This window comes from Carcharhinus amblyrhynchos, chromosome 13, assembly GCF_965287045.1.
Source record: "Carcharhinus amblyrhynchos chromosome 13, sCarAmb.v2.hapA, whole genome shotgun sequence".
Taxonomy (NCBI): domain Eukaryota; kingdom Metazoa; phylum Chordata; class Chondrichthyes; order Carcharhiniformes; family Carcharhinidae; genus Carcharhinus; species Carcharhinus amblyrhynchos.
Window position 1 is genome coordinate 56,085,798 of NC_137336.1, and position 23,859 is coordinate 56,109,656.

General features: G+C 41.2%; 1 protein-coding gene across 1 annotated transcript in view; it reads right to left on the reverse strand.

The window, feature by feature from the left end:
- LOC145351923 (uncharacterized) overlaps positions 1–23,859 on the reverse strand; it is a 92,454-nt gene that overhangs the window by 49,481 nt on the left and 19,114 nt on the right. Inside the window, exons 3-5 of the mRNA XM_080201714.1 lie at positions 15,357–15,582; positions 9,456–9,686; positions 7,909–8,016 (exon numbers count right to left, since the gene is read on the reverse strand). Of these exons, the coding sequence (XP_080057840.1) occupies positions 7,909–8,016; positions 9,456–9,686; positions 15,357–15,582 (565 nt within the window). The remainder of the gene's footprint in view (positions 1–7,908; positions 8,017–9,455; positions 9,687–15,356; positions 15,583–23,859) is intronic.

Genomic DNA, 23,859 nt, shown 5'->3' on the forward strand with positions numbered 1-23,859 from the left:
TGACTGCAGCATGACTGGACTAGATAGATAAAAACCATCTTCTGTTTCAGTCTCAATTGCTAAATAGAATAATCCTGTTCCATACGCAAGAGGGAACTCTCTCCGAGGTATTCTTTTCTTCATCTTCTTGTTGTACACCACCTAACTGTAAGGTCTCATTCTCCAAAGGTCTGGCTGTCTTTTTGGTGTCAAATGGTGGATGTCAGACAAATAGAGATGAACGCTCAAAAGTGGCATCACAAATCAGCATAGACTGAAGTACAAAGGGGGTAAATTACAGGTAAATATTTAGCTCATTGGTCAGTAATAATGACCAGGTGATCTGTTTTTGCGAGATAAATATTGGCTAGGACACGTGCTAATCTCCCAACTGTTCTCTGAAATACTGTCATGGGGTCGCATGCATCAACAGCAGAGCATCAACATTGATTTAATGCCTAATCTGAAAGATGGAGCCTCCAATAACAAAGGTGTTCTCTGTACTGCACTAGGACAAAGAACTAGATTTTTGAGCACAAATCTTTGAAGTGGAACCTGAACCCACAACCTTCTGACAGATGAGAGTGTCACCAACTGAGCCACCGCAGCCACTAACCTGCCAAAGACACATGAACAAGGAGGAGGCGGCGATTTGGTCCCTCAAGCCTGCTCTGCCAGTTGATTAGATCATGGCTGGTCTGATTGTAGCCTCAACTCTACTTCCCGGTTTACTAACTGGACCATTTGACTACGCTGGCAATCGAAAAATCAATCGAACTCAACCTTAAAAATATTCAATGACCTAGCCTGCACTGCTCTCTGGGGAAGAGAATTCTGTAAACCAACAATCCCCAGTGAACAAAATTCTCCTCGTCTATCTTAAATGAGAGACTTATTTTTATACAATGTCAACTGATTCTAGTCTCTCAGTAAAAAGTCTGACAACACCAGGTTTCAGTCCAACCGATTTATTTGATAGTAAATTCACTAGCTTTCGTGTTAGCCCCTTCGTCAGGTGAATGGAGAGTTCTTGCCTCAGACAGAGCATATAAAGCACAGACAGTTTACAGATTACTGATTAGAATGTGAATCTTTACACCTAACCTGGAGCGGAGAAGCTACGACATCTTCTCCGGAGTCTTCAACATATCATTGATGAAGACGAACATCTCGCCAGGGCCATCCCCACACCCCCACTTCTTGCCTTCAGACAACCACGCAACCTCAAACAGACCATTGTTCGCAGCAAACTACCCAGCCTTCAGGAGAACAGTGACCACAATACCACACAACCCTGCCACAGCAACCTCTGCAAGACATGCCGGATCATCGACATGGATGCCATCATCACGCGTGAGAATACTATCCACCAGGTACAGAGTAAATACTCTTGCAACTCAGCCAACATTGTCTACCTGATACGTTGCAGGAAAGGATGTCCCGAAGCATGGTACATTGGGGAGACCATGCAGACGCTACGACAACGGATGAACGAACATCACTCAACAATCACCAGGCAAGACTGTTCCCTTCCTGTTGGCTATCACTTCAGTGGTCGTGGGCAATCAGCCTCTGACCTTCTTGTAAGCATTCTCCAAGGTGGCCTTCACGACACATGACAGCGCAGAGTCGCTGAGCAGAGACTGATAGCCAAGTTCTGCACACATGAGGATGGTCTAAACAGGGATCTTGAGTTCATGTCGCACTATCTGTAACCCCCGTGACTTGCCTGGGTTTGCAAAACCTCACTCACTGTGCTGTCTGGAGACAATACACATCTCTTTAACCTGTGATCAGTGCTCCTTCCACACACATTGTTTAAGACTTGAACAGCAGGTTAGGTGTAAAGATTCGCATTCTAATCAGTAATCTGTAAACTGTCTGTGCTTTATATGCTCTGTCTGAGGCCAGAACTCTCCATTCACCTGACAAAGGGGCTAACCCAAAAGCTAGTGAACTTACTATCAAATAAATCGGTTGGACTGAAACCTGGTGTTGTCAGACTTTTTACTGTGTTTATCCCAGTCCAACACCGGCATATTCACATCATGTCTAGTCTCTCGCACAGGGGAAACATCCTTTCAGCATCCATCCAGTCAACTTCCCTCAGGATGATTCTATAAGATCATCTTCCATTTATTTTAAACTCCAATGATACTGGCCCAAACCTATCCAACCTTTTCTCATGAGATAACCCCTTCATCAGGAAGAAGTCAAGAGAGTCTTCTCTGAACTTCTTCAAATGCAATTATGTCCTTTAAGTAAGGAGACAAAGCTGTACATAGTTCTCCTGATGTAGTCTCACCAACGTCCTGTACAGCAGCAAAACTTTCCTGCTTTAATATTCCGTTCCCTTGTAATAAATACCAACATTCCATTTGCCTTCCTGATCACATGCTACATCTACTAGGGTGGCACGGTGGCACAGAGGTTAGCACTGCTGCCTCAAGGTGCTAGGGACCCGGATTTGATTCTTGTCCTAGTCAGTTTGTGCGGAGTCTGCACATTCCCCTCATGTCTGCATGGGTTTCCTCTTGGTGCTCACAGTCCGAAAGATGATCTGGTTAGATGCACTGGCCATGCTAAATTCGCCCTCAGTGTGAGGGTGCCAGAATGTTGCGATCAAGGAATTTTCACAGTAACTTCATTGCAGTGTTAATATAAGCCTACTTGTAACACTAATAAATAAACTTGAAATTGATGTGTGATTCATGTACCAGGAAACCCAGATCTCTCTGTACCCGAGTTCTGCAATATTTCTCTATTTAAATAATATACTGCTTTGTTTTTCTCCCTGCCAAGTTCACATTTCACCGAAAAGTATTTCATATGGACAAGGCCTTCAGGACCTCCCACTGAACTTTAGCAGAATGATCAGGAGGTTTATATTTCGTAACTATATTGGCATTAATATTCATCAGAGGCGGAAAAAAAACTCATCACATGGAGGGAAATTCCAGCGGCAGGCACCAGTAAAGATTTTATTGCTGCCTGATCTGCAGAAATGAAAACTTGTTTATTGCAGGCTTCAGTTTCACAGAACAATACCATAATACTACATTTTACTTCACTCAGATCAAACCATGAAACCAAATTTCTCTATAACATTTCCATTCCCCTACAGTTGAGTTTTTTGTAACCCATGCTGAAAATCTGGTGTAGTTGTCAACTTCCTATGTTTTATACCAGCAGTCAGCAATTTGGGCAGAGCTAACACCAGCCACATAGTGGCTGAAATGTTTCCGAATTCCCAGTAACCTGCACACATTTGCAGAAGAGGCAAGCTGATACTCTTTTAATAAGTCATACAGTAAGCTTGCTGACTCCCAGACAAAAATGTACATGTTCACCATTTGCAAAATTTTACATTTTGTCTCCAGCTTTTTTTGCTCTTAAATTGCCACATCGTACGTGAGATTTTCAGTTTTCAGAGAAAACAATTGCAGAATGTGGTCCCAAAACTAATACAAGTTCTGAAATCTATTGTAATGAAGCTGTTCGAACTTGAAGTGGTTGTCTCAAATCGTTGGCTCCTGTTCAGGCTGCAAGTTTTTTTAAGCTGTTTAATTTTTTGAAGTTGTTTGCCAGCTTTTTCAAGGTTTGTCAGTTGATGTGCATGTTTCAGCACTGTAGCCAGCTAAGCAGGTCTGCATAGAATATACAGCAGATAAATGGGCCCTTTGGCCCATCTGGTCAATGCAGATATTGGTGCTCAACACAAGCCTCCTCTCAATCAATTTTATTTTACCCTATTAGGAACCTCAGATATTTTTTCTGTTTGTTTCTCTGTCCATGCCACTTTAAAATTATAACAGCCCAAATCATCTTCTGTGATTGCTTCTAACTGGGAGCTACTCTGAGCAGAAAAAAAATTCTCCACATTCAGGATAACAACAAAGTTTCAATCTTCGGACACAGTCAACTACTGACTACCACTGAGACTTCGTCAGACCGTTTCTCCGTGTTCAAAGAGAGCAAAGAGAAGATCTCTGTTTAACAGGTCTATTGTCAATCAATTGAAGAATGCCAGAAACTTATGCAGATTCAAAAAACAACAGTTTTTAAAGATGTTAACCAAGTATCTCCAATTCAAATGCTGGTCACAGACCAGCTGGCATCAGGTTGAAGCCCTTTCAATGTGACTCCACTTCCATTTAGTAAGAGCACAAATGGTGCCCCCTGCTGTTTAATTTCAGAACAATCATAGGGACAGGTAGGGAACAAGGGTGCAATAAGTGATGGAATTAGGAAACACGAATTGGACAAGGGTTCACTTATGCTAACTTATGCTTTATTTTGCTCTACTTCCACTTGCATCACAGCTTATCTGCTTCTGAAACTCTTTTCCTTACCTTAAAATTGACTATCCTAATACACTCTGAGGCAGCATCTCAACTTCTACCCTCCATAAACTTCATCATTCCAAAATTCTGCTGCCTCTATCCTAACTTGCACCTAGTCCTATTCACCGTCACCCCTACCCTGATAGTGGCTCTTGGTTAAGCAACGTCTTGATTTTAAAAATTTCATCCTTGTTTTGAAATCCCCTCCATGGTCTCAGCTTTTCCATCTCTAAACTCGTCTAACCCTAGAACCTCCAAAATATGTGTGCTACTCTCAACTCCAGCCTCTTGCACATCCTCCCCTTGTTCACTGACCTACATTAGAGCAAAATGTCAAGAAGCGAGCTGGGGAGCAGAATCACAGAACACAGAAAATAGGTCATTTGAACTGTGGACCATTGCTTGCGATCTCTGCAGCAGCAACTTAGTTCGTCCTGCTTCGCTCTGCTCTTTCCCCAAAGCTCTGCAAAAATAATTAGATGTTTTTGAAAGCCACAGTTGAACCTGCTCCACCACACACTCAGGCATCTTATTGCAGTTCCTGAAAACTCACTGCATAAAAAAAGCTTTTCCTCATATTAACTTCGGTTCTTTTACCATTCACTTTCAATCTACCCCCCTCTGCTTCTCCATCCTTCTGCAAACCAGGACGTTTTATGTCTTCTACTTCGCCAGAGCTCGCATGATTTTAAACACCCTTAGCAAATCTCCTCTGAACTCATGTCTATCCATATCACGAGCATGCCCATGTCTTCTTGAAATCTATCACTATTCTCCTCACAGCTCAGTATATTCTAAGTTGTGTGCCAGGCTACTATAGATCTAGTATTATGTAAAAAGTCAGGGTTATTTAGTAATGAATCCTCTAAGGAAGATCATAATATGACAGAATTTCATGTCAGGTTTGATAATAATGTGCTTAAATTCAAAACTTAGATTTCAAATTTAACCAAAGCCAATTGTTAAGTCTGAGGGAAGTGTTGGCTGCGGCAGATTGGGTAATCAGACCAAAAAATATCACAGTTGATAGATAATGGAAAACATTTAAATAAATGATTCATAATTCTCAAGAAATACACATTCCCTTGAGTAATGAAAATCCCACTGGAAAAGTGGCCACAGCTATAGCTAAGCAAGAAATACAGTACTAGATTAAAACCACGAGGCTTGTAGTGCTGCCAAAAATGGTAATAAACCTTGAGGGCTGGAAGAATTATAAAAATCAGTAAATGATGACCAAGAAACTGACGGAAAGGAAGAAAATAGAATGAAATTAAACTAGCAAGAGCTTTTAAAATTATATAAAAAGAGATTCATTAAAGTACAATAATAAAAGCAAGAGAGCTTTTAAATTAATATGAGCTATGAAGAAGAAGCATATGGACTCAAGACTTTAACCCCATTTTCTCTCTCCACAGATGCTGTCAGACCTGCCTGGGTTTTTCAAGCATTTTATGTTTTTGTTGTGTTAAACTACATGCGGGTCCCTTCCAAGCAGATACAGGAGAAATTATAATATGAAATAAGGGTGTGGCCAAAACGCTAAACAAATATTTAGTGTCTGTCTTCACAGTGGGAGAAAAAAGCATACAGGAAATTGTGGGGATTTAATGATTCCTGGATTTGAATGTAACAAATATATCCTCACTTTTCAAGGAAAAGAGAAAGAAAACAAGGAATTAAAGGCTAGTTAGTCTGACATCAGTGTAAAGGAAAATACTAGAATCTATTATTAAGGATGTTGTAAACAGGGCATTTGCAAAATCACAATAATGTCAATATTGTTTTATGAAAAAGAAAGTGTTGAATCAATTACAGTTGTTGAAAGTGCAACTAACAGACTGGACAAAGGATATTCAATATTCATGATTCATTTAGACTACCAGAAGGTATTTAATAAAGTGCCACACAGAGGCTGTTAAACACAAATAGGTCTCACGGAATTAAGAGTAATATCATCATATACAGAGGATTGGTCAATGGACAGAAATCAGAGTAGGAATAGATGGATCATTTTCTGGGTGACAAGTTGCACTTAGTGGTGTATCACAATGATTGGTCTAGGCCCTCAACTACTTGCAACAAAATCAATGACTTAAGGTAAAAGTAAGTTGTGAAGAGTAAGTAGAGGCAGCAACAGGGTATAGACCAATTAAGTGAAGGAGTAAGAAGGTGGCAGATGGAGTGCAGTGTGACAAAGTGTGAAATTATCCATTTTGTAAGAGAAAATAGAAAGCACAATTTTTTTTCCCCAAAATGAGTGCTTAGTGACTGTTGGTATAGGAATTTGAGTGTACCTGTACACAAATCACAACATTAACATGCACATACAGAAAATAATTAGGAAGGCAAATAGTAGGTTAGCCTTTCTGGCAATGAGGTTTGCATGCAAACAAAAATTAAGGAAATCTTGCTGCAATTAGATAGGGTTTTGGTGGGATCACTCCTGGAGCAGTGTGTATAGTCTGGTCTCCTTACCCAAGGAAGAATAATTGGGTTGCTTAGAGTGGGTGTAACAAGGGTTCAGTAGACTCATTCCTGGAATGAAAAGGCTATTCTATGAGGAGAAATTGCAACGAATGAACTATATTCTCTGTACTTGAGAAGAATAGAAGGTAAGCTCATTGAAATTCATATAATATAGACAGCACCTGGTCGTAGTGTCTAGACTGAGGGATCACCTCTGGATTAAGTGTTGGCTATTTAGGACTGAGATGAGCAGGAATTTCTTTATTCAAAATGTTGTGAAGTTTTATGGTCACCATTAGAGACTAGCTTTTTAATTCCAGATTTTATTAGTGTCAAATTCTCCAACTGTCATGGGATTTGACCTCACATCTCCAGAGATTCATCCAGACCTCTGGATCACCAGTCCAGTCACATAACCGCTGGCCTCCTCATACTACTCTTTTTTTTAAATTTCCATTGGCTCCTAGTCGAGCAATGTGTCAATTTTAAAATTCTCATCCTCATTTTCAAATCCCTCCTAGCTCTTGCTCCCATTTCCCTAACCAACGCAACTGTTAGAGGTGAAATCAGAAACCCCAAGGTATACTATGAAGTTGGTCTAGACCACAGCGTTTTTGACTTTGCATTGATTTTGGCATTATGCCAAGCATAAGGTGGTTTGGTCCAGGTATGACTGGGGGCATTTTACTACACTGAGGTTGCGGTATAAAATGTTGTTGTATAATAAATCTTTACTTTTCCTAATAGCATGCCTTCACTTCCTGGGATGAAAAAAAGACAGGGAATGGGAACAGAATCGATTCCTGGGTCTAGCAATATTTCAATTAGGCAGCAAATAGTGTCTCCGGACTCCAAAGGGAAGCCGTAGTTCTATCAAGAGTCACAAGTGGAATGGATTTCCTGCAATACCTGGGTTACATTATGAGCATCAGTGAGTTAAGGTGGATATCTGCATATCTCCTGGTTACTGGCTAAAATGCCTGCACATACTGGAGGAATTAACCAATTTCTATTTCAGACCGCTAGACAGAATGCCATATGGAAATGAAGCAACTCACTTCAGAATAATAGAAAAAGCCATGTCAAATTATCAACCTGGCTAAAATGCAGAATTTACCTCCTGTCAGTTGAAGATGCAGCAACGTCAGAGATCGTGGTTGTGTAGTAATTTGCAGCCTTGTTCGCACCACTCTCCCTGCTGAAGTACGTGTCAATACACGAGGCGCTAAAGAGGACAAAAAGATCATGAACGTTTCCCAAATTCACACATGCAAAAGCACTCTGCCATCACAGCTACAAGGGGGCTTATCTTAATACAAAGTGGAAAATTTCCTGCAACAACCTTCTTGCTCATCCTCCATAACCTCAGTTTAAAAAACTGGGAAAACGCCACAAGAAAGCACAAAGTATTTCTGTGGCTCTTCCACTGAAGTTATAGTGGACGAATGGAAGAAAAGCCAACTAACTTTAAAGCCTGAATGTTTAAAGCACACCAAAATTTAATTTTGTGTCAAGTTCCCTCTATGTTCATCCTATTGAATGATTCTTGGTAAGATAGAAACACAGGAGTTGATAACACAAAAGATACATTTGTTACAATTCCATGTTTTGCGGCAAAAAAGTGCAAGTTCATTTGTTCTCTACATTTTTTCACATAGTTGTTAGTTGTATAATTGCATCTGGGCTGTCTGTTATTTTCTACTAGCGATGATGCCAGACATACTATATATCCACAAAATTTGTGAAGGCACTTTAATAGTTATACCAAGTTATCACATGTCTGCTATCAATAGCTGCTTAGTAACTGTGGTCACAAGCAATGTTCCATGCAAACTGCATAGCTGTGCAAAAAAACCTGAAAGTTCCTGTGCATGCACTCACAAAATTTGTCCATTTAAATTGTCACAGCTCTGTAATAAATGTTAAAAGGGTTCAGCACTGAAGTAAATTACCTACAGACTCAAGAAAGAAGTGACATTGGTCACAAAAACCCTGGTGTGTTGCCAGTCTTGCTAGGATGAAAATTAAAGGGACAGAAAGCGAGTTAATCAATCCATGGAATGTCCAGAACATGCTTGGTCAACTTTTTTTAAAACATTCCCTATGTCCTTGTGATCAGTGCTTCCTTTGACATGTGATTGAGCCTGGAATTGGAGGCTCAAGTGCCCGATTTCAAGAAATAGGTGAGATCTTGAGCCCACATTCGCCATCCACATGATTGGGGGGGGTGGGGGGCGGGGTGGCTGTGTTGGTGGTGGTGGTGGCTGCTGACAATACTTCCCTGGCAGGTTGGGGGGTGGAATTAATACATGCTCTGACTGGGGCACCCGTTAAAGATGACACCCCAATCTCTGTGCAGCTAGACTTTGCTGGCAAGTTGAAACTCCACCCACTGCTTTATGGCATGAAACACCCCCCCCCCTTTATTTTTTGTACAGCATGGTAGAATCTGGAGACAGACATGCTAGCTTTTTTTTTCACCAAAAACAACACATTTGCCATTTTTTGGTAAGACTCCCCTCTTAAGATTTCAACCGAAGACGGGCAAATCCACATCAGAAAGCGAGGCTTTAATTCACATCACAGAACAAAAAAGTGCTGAACTACCAGTTTAAAACAAAAGCAAAGGAACAGACAAGGAGATGGCAAACTTTCAGGACTCACCAAACTCATCACATATGGATTTGTTATCCCCTAGCGTTGGGTGTTCAAAGGTTTCACGACAGTAAAGGATCTTGGTGTTCTGGTTAACCAAAAGGATCCCTCCAAGAGCCAATAGCTGTGCTTCACTGACACAGTCAGCAGACGCTTTCTGAATTCTCTTCCTTATAGCCCGATAGCGACAGTACTGGGGATAGCTTAATATTTTAACTCGTGGTCGATCATCTTTAAATCCTAGAGCACAAAGAAGTTACGTTGGTATCATCAAAGACTTGCCTGCACCAATTCATCACATGTAAATGAACTCTGCTTTAGTCTGAATAGATATAGGCAGTTTATTGATTACCTCATGCATTGTGTCACTATAGTAGATGTGAAAAATGATCCAATTTGCAAGACAAAGTTCCCATGAATATCACTGCTATTGCAGTGGCCTGTCCAGGGGTCAGTCCTGTGAAGCGTAGGATGGGAAGCTAAGCCTTTGCTATCTGTTTTGATTCATTTCAAACAACCATGGCCACATACCTTCCCCTGCTTAAAAATACATGGGGGGATCTTTCACTTCATAAAGGGCAGAGTAGTTTGATAGGGCTGATCATCACCCATAGTAAAATCTGTCCAATTTTCATCTCTTGTGAGTTCAATGGGATGAAATCAAGTGGGTTCAACAATAAACAAGTAATCTGTTCCAACAAATAAATGTCTGGCCAGCCAATAGTGAAAACTGTCCCCAAGTTTTGCATTCTTCCCAAAAACACCTTGTGAAAGCAAGTAGCTCCACTCTCCCTGTGCACCCAGCACACACAAAGTTGCTCACACACTTGACGTATGCACCTCTATTTCAAACTCACCCTATTAAATACATGCCAAACTTTCCAACCCCAACATCGCTATAATGCATTGCAGCATCTACCAGCCTAGCATGAGAACAGACAATAAATCCTCATTGAGAGATAGAATTTGTGTAAAACACAGCAACAGTAATCCAAAAATGAAATACAAACAGTATACGGGATACATATTAGCCAAATTCTGGTGGGGAAGGGAAGATGAAGAGGAGAGCCAAGATATTAGGGAACATGCAAGAGAAAGACATTAGAGCTGCAGGAATTAAGAACAGTGAAATGGTCGGGTACAGAGATGAATACAAATTAATAAACTATCCCTAACAAGATTAAGTTGTTGAAATACATTCTCAACACCTACTATGGTTAACAAATTGCCTACCCTAGCTGCTGCTGCTTGGGAGTCTATCCAGGGATTATACACTCCTAATGGGCATTGCAAATTAAAGCAACAAAGAGATTCACCAGGCCAGATGACACTGTCATTTTCTGGTGAGAGTATTTGGCTATTTTCAAACTTACTGCCACTACTGGGAGGGTGGGGGCCACCGAGAAGGGAGGTGGGGGCCACCGAGAAGAGGGTGGAAAGGTGGGGGCCACCGACGCCCCTAAAAGCGGGATCCATAAAGTAGAGTAGAATTGACAAGTAAAATGCTTAGTTTGTTAAAAAAGGCATAAAAGGTGATAGAACAAACAAAGCAGGTTGTATATACAAAATATCTGATCATTACCTCAATGCTGTTCGCAAATTGGCTGACTGGCTTATTACATCACAACAGTAACCACACATCAAAATAAAAAGAATTTCCTCGCTTTAACATGCTTTGGGTCATACCAAAGTAGTGAAAGGCATCATTATTGAAATGCAATGAATGAAAACAAAAAGAAACTGGATGCAAATACTTTAATAAACTAAAATAGCTCTCCAATTAGTCAGCTAGTTAAAGCAGCAACTGTACAAATCAAAGAGGTGCCACATTCCATCCCTGCTCTGTGCCGAGTTAATTTATCTCAGGCAGCATCAACGGTATTGGTGTAATAGTCAGCTTTAGTGTCTCAACATTAGACAGCAGGAAAATGTCAGGTTTGGTATTTCTGACTATCATCCAGCATTGCCCACAGGAAGTATGGCATTTGAATATCTGACTGGGGTAGTAATCATCGCCACCAAGTGCCTCCCTCGGCCAAATAACCAGCTGGCATTCAAATAGTTGGAGTGAATGGCCATTTGAGCAAAGTGGAGGAGAAATATCCCAGGTATATTCTCAGAGAGGGGAGAAAAAAAAGGATGAAAGATTAAGACCAGGTGGCAGTCTCAGGATCAATTTGGTAACAGCACAAATAAACAAGGAGAACAAACATTGTGATTACAGGTAAAGGAATCTGGTGAAACTATTGAAGATAGCTGCAATCTGAAAATGAACAGGAGATGGTGCCAACAGAGATGGAATGTTTCACTAGTAGGCTTATTAACAATACCACACCTGTGCCTAGGTTATTAAGGGACTATAAGAACAGGAAGGAATGGGTGGAAGCTGAAGCAATAAAGGTGGGTATTAATAGCATGGTCCTTAAGTAATATTTGTCATTTTATTTGATTGCCTGCTCAAGAAGTACTGGTGAGCTGTTTGGGCAAGTAAGAAAGTGTAGGGATTATGATGTGATAATCACAGGAATTTCATGGAAGTGCGAAGGTTAGGACAAAGATAGTGAGTTACTCTTTTAATGCGATACAAGGAAAAATACCACACTGGATTCAATATCAAAACTGCATAGGTAAAGGTAAGGTTAATGTGATTATGGAACAGTTTTGTTCAACCATCATGTGTCAAGCTCCTTTAAGTGCAAATGGGCAGGAACTTAGAACAGTATGGAAACACTCCATGAAATCTGGAATGATAACTTTTTTTCTGAGTCTCCTGAGTCCAATCCTGCTCAAATGCTCACTTCTCCTTGCATAGAATTATATAAGTTTACATCTCAGAAGGAGGCTATTTAATCCTCTTGCTATCAACCTACAACGGTATGCATACTTTCAATCCCCTGCCTGTTAAAATTTCTTTTTCAATTTATCTACTTTTTGTGTTAAAAGCTATCACATATTCTACTTCCACCACTGTAACAGATCAGACATCCAAATCTCAACAAGTCTCTTTAATATCCCCCTTTTCAAGCAGTGTTTAAATCCCTTGTGCAAGAGGTTACACATAATTGTAGCAAAGAATTGGTCATTCTGTCCTTTGTGTGAAGCATTTATTTCTAATTCCCAACTCATTTAGTGTTTTATGATTATCTTGGAGAACTGAAATTGGAAAACAGTGATAAAAACTTTGAATCTCCCTTAAACCACCAATTGCAAATGATTATACTCAGCTTAATGGGGTATTCTTCTGTAGAAACAGCGCTCCCTTTTCTTCTGGGAAACGAACTATGGCTTATTCAGATCATGTAGTTAGATTTGTAATCGGTCTACATATCTGCTCACCCAAGAAAAACTTTTTTTAAAAAGAAATTAACCTGGAAAATGGGTCCAGTAGCAAAGCTATAGCACTCACCTTGAAAAAAGCCATTCACAAAAATCTACCACACTCTGGCATGGATTTCTCCTTCCTCAACATCAGTTTGAATCTGAAGTCAAGTTAAGGTGATTTCCATCCATTCAACAAGCGATATCATCACGCGGGATACTCAGCCAATAATTTTTAATGTATTCTCACAGAAAGCAAACAAGGAAATAAAATGCAGTGATTTTCCAATCACTTCAATTATAGAGAGAAAAAAAATGAATGATCAGGCAGAGAGATGTCTTGGGATTAAGGTAAAAACTGCAAAGATTATAAAAAATGTTTTAAAAACTATGAAAATTGAGATTTCATCACAATGGGATTCCACAAACATAAACTAGTTCTTTTCAGGGTCAGTAGGACTATTCAGCAGTGACTCTGTTCAATTTTAAAAATCAGAGTCACATCTCATCTAACAAGGTTTGACTTCTTCAAGGCCATTTACAGCAAGCCTTAACAGCGTAAAAGGTCGGGTTTGCAATAATTCAGTGATTTTGGGGGGTGGAGGGAGGGACGAGGTCTTCAACAGTTTATCCAATGGAGACACAAAAAAAATCTGGATTTTCACATTTAACTGCATGTACAGGTTCCTGTAAATGCTGTCAGTTTGAGGAATCATGATGATGACACTAACAGTTTTGTTGTCACTGAAAAGTACAGGCCAGATAAAAATAATCTGGATGATTCATACAAAAGCATTGACATTAGTTACACCACAGGATATCTATCACCTGCTGCTGGGATATTTTATAATCCCACAAGGCCCTCAGCAAAAGCACTGGGGCTTTAAAAAATATTCACTGTGCACAATCAATGGACAGGTCAGGACCAAGCTCGTCCTTCTTGGTTTGTAGACATTCCCTGACCAAACTCATCAATATACTGCAGACTTCTTCCTTAAACATCACAAAGACTATTGAAACAGCTCAATGTTCAAGTTCCTCTACACATCACTGAGGAACCAGTTAGCTGGATGGCTAGCATGTGCATCAGATTAGTACCAATATCACAGTGTTCAATCCCCATTCAAGCTGACTTAGGGCCAGTCTCCTCACCGTACTGGTAGTAAAAATTACAGAACTATGGTATACATTTTCTATCTATGCTGCTTGGGGAGGGGAGAAAGTGAGAACCAGCAAGGAATTCTCAGACTGAGAATCTGGCAGCTCCATGACTGACCTGTACTCCTTTCAAGCTCTCACTATGTATGCAGAACCAGTTTTATAGCAGTGAACCAAAATATAGTCTTTGATTCGATTTATTATTGTCACATGTATTAGTATACAGTGAAAAGTATTGTTTCTTGAATGCTATACAAAGCACACTGTACATAGGGAAGGTAAGGAAATGTAGTGTTATAGTCATAGCTAGGATGTAGAGAAAAACCAACTTAATGTGAGGTAGGTCCATTCAAAAATCTGATGGCAGCAGGGAAGAAGCTGCTCTTGAGTCTACCTATTCACTTAAGGAGTATATTCCAGCTGTATGACTCTGAAGCACAGCATTTACAAGGTTAGATTATTGAAATCCAGAGTCCTATAAACGTTAGTTTCAGTACTCACCATTACCTCATTATTTCACCACTTTAAAACTTAGCAATTGCTGGATTTGTATCAAGGTAAGTGTCTTGATTAGCTAATATTACAGGCAAGGATGCAACTAATGAATAAGCACTTGATTAACCTTGGCTGCTGTCACAAGTACATTCCTGTAGGATTTAATAATTCCAGGTGAAAATGCATGTATGTCCATGATGGTCCATTTACCAGCCAGTTTCCTGAACATACATCCATTATGTACCACTCTGAAAATGGGACAAGGCAAAATGCTTCAACTAACTGCAGCAACGTTCACATTGATTTTTGATTTTGTGAAATGTGGGCTAACCCCAAAGGGAGGCCATGGTCTGATACATTACACCTCCCTGTCTCCCAGTTACTTCATTTTGTTGGTTTTTTTGAACACTTTTTTAGTGAAAGGACTTTATGACAATGTGATCCAGACCTTAGCAGGTTTTACTGATGCGCCAGGCGAGCTGGGCCAGAGGCAGCTTCAGTGAAGGACTCAAATCAGGGAATTGATGGCCAATCCACTTAACCTGCAATTTTTGTACTGTATGAGGAAACTGGAACAAGTGAAGGAAACCCACGCAGATAGGGGGAGAATGAGCAAAGTCTACACACAGTCAACCAAGGCCAGAATTGAACCTGGGTTCCTGGTGCTGTGAAGCAGCCGTACTAACAATTGGGCCATCACATCCAAAATGGGCAATTGTGATCAATAGTATGACCACACCATGCTCAGTCCCACTTTCTACTGCTACCGAAATCAAATTGTGGTTTGTAAAAGTGGGTGATCCAGGAGAAAAATCATCATTACGTGATTCATAAAGGCGGGAGAGAAAAATGGGAGCGACACGGACCTGGTCACTGCTTTAGCCCTTCATTAAGATCCTTTACAAATTCAGCTCACATGCTCACTAGAAGAATCCTCACCTGAACTTTCAGATTCATTTTCCACATTGTTTGAGGGGTGGCAGCAGCGTGAAGGTGGTCTGACATTCAGCTCAGGGTTCTCCTCGCAGCCACTGCTGTCCAAACTGATAGTGCTGGATTTGGCTTCCTTGGCGTTTGTAGCCCATTGTGAACTCTCAGTGCACACCCACTTTGCCAAATCTTGTAGCCGGATAATTATCCTTTTGGAGACTGCAATGACCTCATCCTAGCACAAGAAAAAATAAAATATACCCAACCTTTAGTAAGCTGTAAGCGGCTAATTATTCAAAAGCAAAAGGACTTGCAGAAATTCTCATCATGTCTGCCTGAAACATTATAAAGCACTTCCCAAACAAATTAATTACATCTGATGCACAAATTATTGTGTGAACAAAATCACACAACTGAAAAGATGATGAATGGCAGCAGGTTCTGGTAATGGTGGCTCTGATTGAGGGAATAATGTCAGCCAGAAATCTGGAAACCGCAAACAGGATCTGGGTTCAGCATCTCAGTTGAAAGTTGACAACCTCCAACAACAAAGAACACTTTCAATACTTTACTGGAAATGCCAAATAGACTGGGAGCTCAAACTTTCCAATTCAGAGGAAACAGTTATAATAATTCAAAACAGATTTCAATAACCTAATATTTATTTATTTTTCAACCTATGTTTAACAAGTCCAATTTAATTAAATATCATAAAAGCAGATGCATAAACACTGAATTGAATTTTGGATTGGATTGGAGTGAGTGAAAGAGCAAGGTCGAGGATGAGGTTGAGAGCACGGTTTGGAGCACAGCTGAGGGCAGAGCCAAGAGGATAAAGAGTCAGATTGAGAGCTGATCCGGGAGGATAAAGAGCGAGACTGAAAGTGGAGCAAGAAGGATGAGGAGCGAGACTGAGAGCAGAAATGGGGAGGGTAAGGAGCGAGACTTAGCACAGAGCAAAAGGATAAGGGGCCAGACTGAGAACAGAATCGTGGAGATGAGGAGTGAGACAGAGCGGAATTGGAGGGATAAGGAGCTGGATGCAGTGCTGCTGCTCGGTCTCAGTTGACATCCAGATTTGGAGAAAATAAAGCGTGATGTTTTAGGGAATTAGGTAAGCGTTTGGTTACACAATATTTACTTATTTTGTTAATTTATATTTAAATGCTGCTACAATTTTTGGTATCCAAGGTTTTCTTCATAATAAGGTGTTGTAAAGTAGTGGTAAAGATTATTGCAGCAGTAGCGTTTACTAATTAAAATAAGATAAATGTAAATAAGTTCAACAAAATATCTAAAACACTTCTGTATAATTAAAAAAACAAACAAAATAAATACCTGAAACATATATCAGTGTAATTAGGAAACATATAACTTTTAGTTGCAGGTGGTACTTAGTTTTAATAAGCACAGTAAATGACAACATATGTAGCAATTATTCCAAGTTAATTAAGAAAGCAATTAAACAAAATTAACTAAATAACACAAGTAACAATGGTGGTACAGGTGTTATGTTGCAAGTCTGACAAATTTACTGGAGTTCTATGAAGATGTGTCTAGGGCGGTGGATAGAGGAGAGCCGGTGGATGTGGTCTTTCTAGATTTTCAGAAAGCGTTTGACAAAGTGCCTCACAAGAGGTTATTGCAGAAGGTCGAGAGACATGGAGTTGGGGGTAGGGTGTTAGCGTGGATAGAGGATTGGTTGTCAAATAGGAGGCAGAGAGTGGGGGTCAACGGGTGCTATTCGGATTGGCGGATGGTGACTAGTGGAGTGCCCCAGGGGTCGGTGCTGGGGCCTCAGCTTTTTACCATTTATATAGATGATCTGGAGGAGGGAACCGAGTGTAGAGTGTCGAAATTTGCTGATGACACCAAGATTGGGGGAACGGCAAATTGTGCGGAGGGTGTGGAGAGTCTGCAGAAGGATCTAGATAGGCTGGGCGAATGGGCCAGGAAATGGCAAATGGAATTTAATGTTGGCAAGTGTGAGGTGGTCCACTTTGGTAGGAAAAATGGTAGGAAGGACTATTACTTACGAGGCGAAAAACTGCAGCAGGCAACGGTGCAGAGGGACCTCGGGGTCCTTGTGCATGAGTCGCAAAAACCCAGCTTGCAGGTGCAGCAGGTGGTCAGGAAGGCGAATGGGATGCTGGCCTTCATAGCGAAAGGGATTGAATATAAAAGTAGGGAGGTCTTGCTGCAGCTGTATAGGGCATTGGTGAGGCCGCAGCTGGAGTACTGTGTGCAGTTTTGGGCGCCGCACCTGCGCAAAGATATTTTGGCCTTGGAGGGAGTGCAGAGGAGGTTTACTAGGCTGATACCGGAGTTGAGGGGGTTGAGCTATGAGGAGAGGCTGAATAAACTGGGCTTGTACTCGTTAGAGTTTAGAAGAATGAGAGGAGATCTCATTGAGACGTACAAGATGATGAATGGGATGGATAGGATAGAGGTGGAAAGACTCTTCCCGCTCAAAAAAGACAATAGGACTAGGGGGCACAGCCTCAAGATAAAAGGGGGGCGGTTTAGAACGGAGTTGAGGAGGAACTTCTTCACTCAAAGGGTGGTGAATCTCTGGAATTCTCTGCCCGTTGAAGTGGTGGAGGCTGCCTCGCTAAATATTTTTAAGACGCGGGTTGATGGGTTTTTGATAGGAGAGGGGATTAAGGGTTATGGGGAGAGGGCGGGAAAGTGGAACTGAGCAGCGACAGATCAGCCATGATCTTATTGAATGGCGGGGCAGGCTCGAAGGGCTGGATGGCCTACTCCTGCTCCTATTTCTTATGTTCTTACGTTCTTATAGAATGTGAGAGCTGCTAGATGCCAAAGTGACCCAGGACAAAATGTCTACAGAAAGTGTAAGCAGCTAGAGGAATTCTGAATCAAGATTATTGATCTGGAAACTGAACTGCAGACACTGTGCAACATCAGGGAGAGGGACAAATACCTCAACACTCTGTTCCAGTGTCACACTGACGTCTTGTTCTGAACAGAAGTGAAGGACAAGGAGACTCGACCATGAATGAGGCAGGTCAAGGGACCACAGCAGACAGCAGTGGAAGAACCTCGGACTTTGCAATCATCAAACAAGTTTGAGGTGGAGGAAAGCAAGATGTACAAGGTGCAATAGCAGACTGGCCATGGCACCACGTTACAGGAAGTCAGTCACTGGGCGGAGCAAAACATTATGTGGTGGCAGTAGGCGACAGTTTAGTGAGGGGGATAGATGCTGTTCTCTGCAGCAAATGGAAAGAGCCCAAATGGCTGTGTTGCCCACCCAGTGCCCCAGTTTGGGACATTTACTCAAGGCTAGAGGAAAAACTTAGCAGGAGGGAAGGAATTCAGTTCTCTTTGATATATGTAGTTATCAACAACATAAGCAGGACAAAAAAAAATGAGGTTCTGCATAGTCAGTATGAAGAGCTAGGCACCAAATTCAGAAGCAGAACCTGAAAAGGTGATAATCTGTGGATTATCTGAGCCACGTGCAAACTAGCATAGAGCAAATAAGGTTGGTAAGGTGAACGTGTGGCTCAAAGACTGGTGTGAGAGTGGGGATTCTGGTTCATGGATCACTTACATCAGTAATAGTGAAAGTGAGTGTCATATTGTTGGGATCAGGCTGGGCCGAGTGTCTTGTGAGCTACATGGGAAAGCAGAAAGGGCTTTAGAGTGGGGTAAGAGATCAAGCTCGAGAAGATTTGTTTTTATTTGTTCGGGGATGTGGGTGCCTGTGATCAGTGAGGGGGAAGGAGGATCTGCTGCCACTCTGCCTGAGATCGGTGGGGGGCATGATCGGTCTAAGTGGCCAAAGGGTTGGGGGGATAAAGGGGTCAGTGATGTTGTGGAGGTGGGGCAATGTCTGTGGGGCCGGGGGAGGCATTATGCAGCTTGGGAGGGAGGTGGTAGGGGAGCTGCATTCTATCTTTTCTTTACTGCGCATGCGCAGCTAGAGGTGCCGATTGGAGTTGCAGAATTTCAGACACGTTAAGCCTCACCCACAGGCTTGTGCAGCGCGATTCAGAATTGCTGATATTTTTTCAGGCAGAGTGCGTACGGGGGAGCCTGAGAACTGGTCTAAAAGTTGGATCTGAAACACTCCCAGTTTCAAGTCTGTCCAGCACTTAGAATCAAAATGGTAAAACAGGCTCTTAGAGTGCCATCGTTTGGCTTAAAACTGATCAGTTCCCCAGCCTTGATCTAAGCCAGAAAGGGGTTATACAGTGATCACAATGGCTTCATCAACCTGCTCCCCTCCTCTACCACATAATCCAAAGCCTCAGCTGTTCCCCTCTCCTCCAGAAACTAAAAAAATAAAATTCTTGTGTATGTTCTGCTCCTAATCTTCAGATCTCTTCTCAAGAAACAAAATACTGATTAGTTTGTTGGAGTTTAATTGAATGAGCAAGTATTTGGAACCATTCATAATTTTTTCGCATCAGGACTGTTGAATCTAATGGGCGTTACCGTCAGAATCATAGAATTTCTACAGTGTAGAAGGAGGCCATCCATTCATGCCTGCACCAACAACAATCCCACCCAGGCGCTATCCCTATAACTCCATGTATTTATCAATCCACCCAACATTAAGGGGCAATTTTGCATAGCCAATCAAACTAACCTGCACATTTTTGACTGTGGGAGGAAGCCGGAGCACCTGGAGAAAATCCACACAGACATGGAGAGAATGTGCAAATTCCATACAGACAATCACCTGAGGCCAGAACTGAACCCGGGTCCTTGGTGCTGTGAGGCAACAGTGCTAACCACTGTGCCATCATGCCATGCAGGCCTGGCTGTTACTTTCTAAACTACTTAACCTACATTGCACAACACACTTTAATGAAACATAATTCAGTAGCTATCTTTTCTATTTACCAATTTTTTTTACCTTTGAACAGAATACATCAGTATTATGAATTTCTATATGTTTTGTGACCAGAGTCTTTTCTTCTTCAACAGTTAAGAATCTGTAGTTTTGCATTTCTAATTTTTTGGTATACAAAATGGCCCCCCAACCAAGCCAACAATCAGTGGATTTAATTAAACTGCCACAAACATATCCCTTCCTGTTTGCTTATTACTGCTAAAAATACTACAAAAAGATAAACCTTCTTCAGTGAGGGGTAATTGGTTATTAACAGTGATGAGTAATAACCACTACTGAACAGATCTAACTCAGAAAAAAATAAATTTTGTGCAATGTTCAAACGTCTAGTAATTAATCATAGTGGAGGAATGTAAACTAATTGCTTTTTTTTAACAGCTTGTTCATTATATTTCCATTTCAACTTTCACTCCATGTATGTAGCCCAATCTCTATTTCACTCTAAAATTAATATAATTGATTTGATATTTATGCTTCTCATTTCCTGGTTGACCAGCTGTTAGAATTCTTTAATGCAACTGGCTGTTTGGATAGCTTGATGACCTTAATGCTGGGTATCTCCAATAAACAATGTTCCAATCCATTGCACGTCAAGAGAGCCATAGTTCTCAACACAGAGATCGTTAAATCCCTCAGCACAGCTTTCTTCAAGGTCTTTGCTTCACCACTGACTACAGAAACCCAACCACTATATAGAACCTTACACCTAAACTTCAATCACATTTCACCATAAAAATTCCATCCAATTACACAAGAGAGATGAGACAGAAAAAAGAGTTGATTTCTGTATTTAGCAGATTCAAATAGCAAATGCCACATCTGCCAATTCACTGTGAACAAAACCAAGAGATTCACCAGTCAGATACATAGAATCACTTACACATTCCTTTCACAGTTAGTAAGCACAGATTTATGATGATTCAACAGTTCAGTCTTATCAGAAGAAATATTTAAAATGTCTCATCTATTTTTTCCTCTATTTGTAACTGCTTTTATCTGCTCATTCCTTACCTATCATTAACATCAAAGTTTTGTTCTTTTTCCACAGTTTCCTTTCAAGTAATCAATGCTTTCTAGTTTTGCTGTTGTTAATATTACTTTTCTTCACTCACTATTTAAATTTCTGTTTCTTCAAATTTCTGACTTTTTTGTACTTTGTTTCAAACGAATTCACTGACTGTATATTTGTCACGTTGTCTGAGCTTCATGTTGCGTTTCACCTCTATTCTCCTGTCAGAGTCAAGTTCTACTTGTACTGCGGCAAGAACAATCCCTGACATTAGTCAAATCCAAGAGTTCAAAAAAGGCAGAAACTACGGGTGGAATTTCCACCCCACGTTGGCTGCCATCAAGAATGGTGACATGGGTGCAAGATTCCACGGGAATTGGGAAACCAGATTCTTGCCGGCGGGATTGCATTTCCCAATTTTCCACGTCCATCACTGATGATATAATGAGGTCTCAACCCACAAAGGCTGAGAATCTCATTGTAATACATTTACATAAATGTTAATAGTATTAGCAAATCCGCCCAGCCATATGACTTCCCCCCCGCCGCTTAAAATTCATATCTCACCAACACAACCTGTGCTGGGATGCAGTGTTAGAGTTGGGCCCTCTGAGGATCCCAATTAGGATTGAGGGTTCCCATTATGTGTTGTGATGGTGGCGGGAGAGAGTGTGCCAAGGCTTCTCAAGTGGGGTGGGGGGGGGGAGAGGGAGGAGGAGAAGAGTTTAGCAATGACAAGGGAGTCGGCATTGAGACGGGGACGGGCAGGGGAGCTGAGGTGATCCTGCTGCAACGGTTGCTGGTTGTGGGGGGATGGAGAGCTCTCAATGGTTGTGCTGTGAGCACCGCGTGGTGGTGAGTGGGAGGTGGGGTGCAGTGGAGCAAGTATCTTTGTGGTAATGGAGGATGTGGGTGCTGGTGGAAGTTTTAACCTGCCAGAGCGATAGCATAAACCACACAATAGATTTCTTTGTCCATGATCTGAAAATTTGGCTGTCCATCTGGAGATATACACCCCAATTGTCAGTCAGATCCCAAAAATCAGCCAAATCCAGTTCACGATCCCACTGATTCTTATAGACTAATGGCCGCAAAGGGGAGGAACGGGGAATGGGCCTAGCTAGAATGCTCTTTCGGAGAGTCAGTGTCGACTTGAAGGACAAGATGGCCTCCTTCTGCACTGTAAGGATTCTATGAATTACATTTATGCCATTTGTCTCAACTGCTCCATGTGGTAGCAAGTTTCACATTGTATTAACTCTCAGAATTCTTCATTAGATTTATATGTTTTGGATTCTCCGTAAGTGGAATCATCTTCTTTACACCTACCTAATCATACCACTTTGTAATTTTAAAGACCTTTATTAAGTCATCCCTCAGCCTTCTCACAGAGTCCCAACTTATTTAATATTTCCTGATAGATTTTAAAAAATGGGCTTTGTTTTGTGCTTTAAGGTTTGGATTAACACTCTAAAAATGGTAACAACTAAAAAGCACAAGGCCAGCAAGATTTTTTTTTTAAGAATAGGGATTAGTATTCATACTGAGGTTGACAGAGTGAAACAGAAAATGCCATGTAATAAGTAATGGCACTGTCCAGGTATCTGACATTATGATGGTCTTCAAAAACTTCAGGTCCTGTTTAGGCATCTTGCATTTTTATGAGTCTTATTTTCCAACTGTAAAGTGAAGAAACCAGTGAACAACCAGGTCCCCATATTAGCATAATTAGCTTTACAGGAGATCAAAGTGCCAGTGTATGTTATACAGACTCGATCGTAAAGAAACTCCATAGACCATAGTGGCCCTGATGCTGATGGACTTTTGCAACCAAGCTCATATAATCACCAAAGACGGGGTAAGTTTGAAGGAATTAAAATTTCCCAGTGAGTATCGTTATGTAATATGTCAGGTTCAGCCTAACATATGATTTGTGATCATTCTTTTGTCACTGGAGTATTAAACACCACTACAGATACCAACAGAGCAAAACAGCTAAATTAAAATGGAACTGAAGATGGCACTGAATAATAATGGTCAAATATTTATTTTATTCATTTTTGAGATGTAGCCGTTATTAGTTAGGCCAGCATGTATTGCCCATCTCTAACTGCCCTTGAGAAGGTGATGGTGAGCTGCCTTCTTGAATCACTGCAGTCCACATGGCGCTGGTACACCCCTAGTGCTGGTAGAGTGGGAGTCCTGGGGTTTTGGCTCAGTCACAATGAAGGAATGGCGATATACTTCCAATTCAGGATGGTGAGTGGCTTGGGGCAGAACTTCCACGTGGTGAAAATCACCACCCTCTCCCTTGTTTCCACTACCTTCCTAATTTCATCCGTATTACTAAGAGAAACTTGTGTAAAGGCCTAGTGATTTATGGCAGGAGGGCAAATACATTCCTGGATCACCTTCAAAACCCCTCAATAGCTGACCCGAGAACAGTATTTCCGATGCCTAGTTCACCCCAGCCTCAGTGGGACTGGTAAGACCCAAAAGAAGGGAAAAGACTGAAGGTAATGAAATTAAACGCTACAACATATACAATTGAAATTAAACAAAACACATCAACACAGTTTCAGCAGTGACTCAGTTAATTTGAACCCCTAGCACTGTCA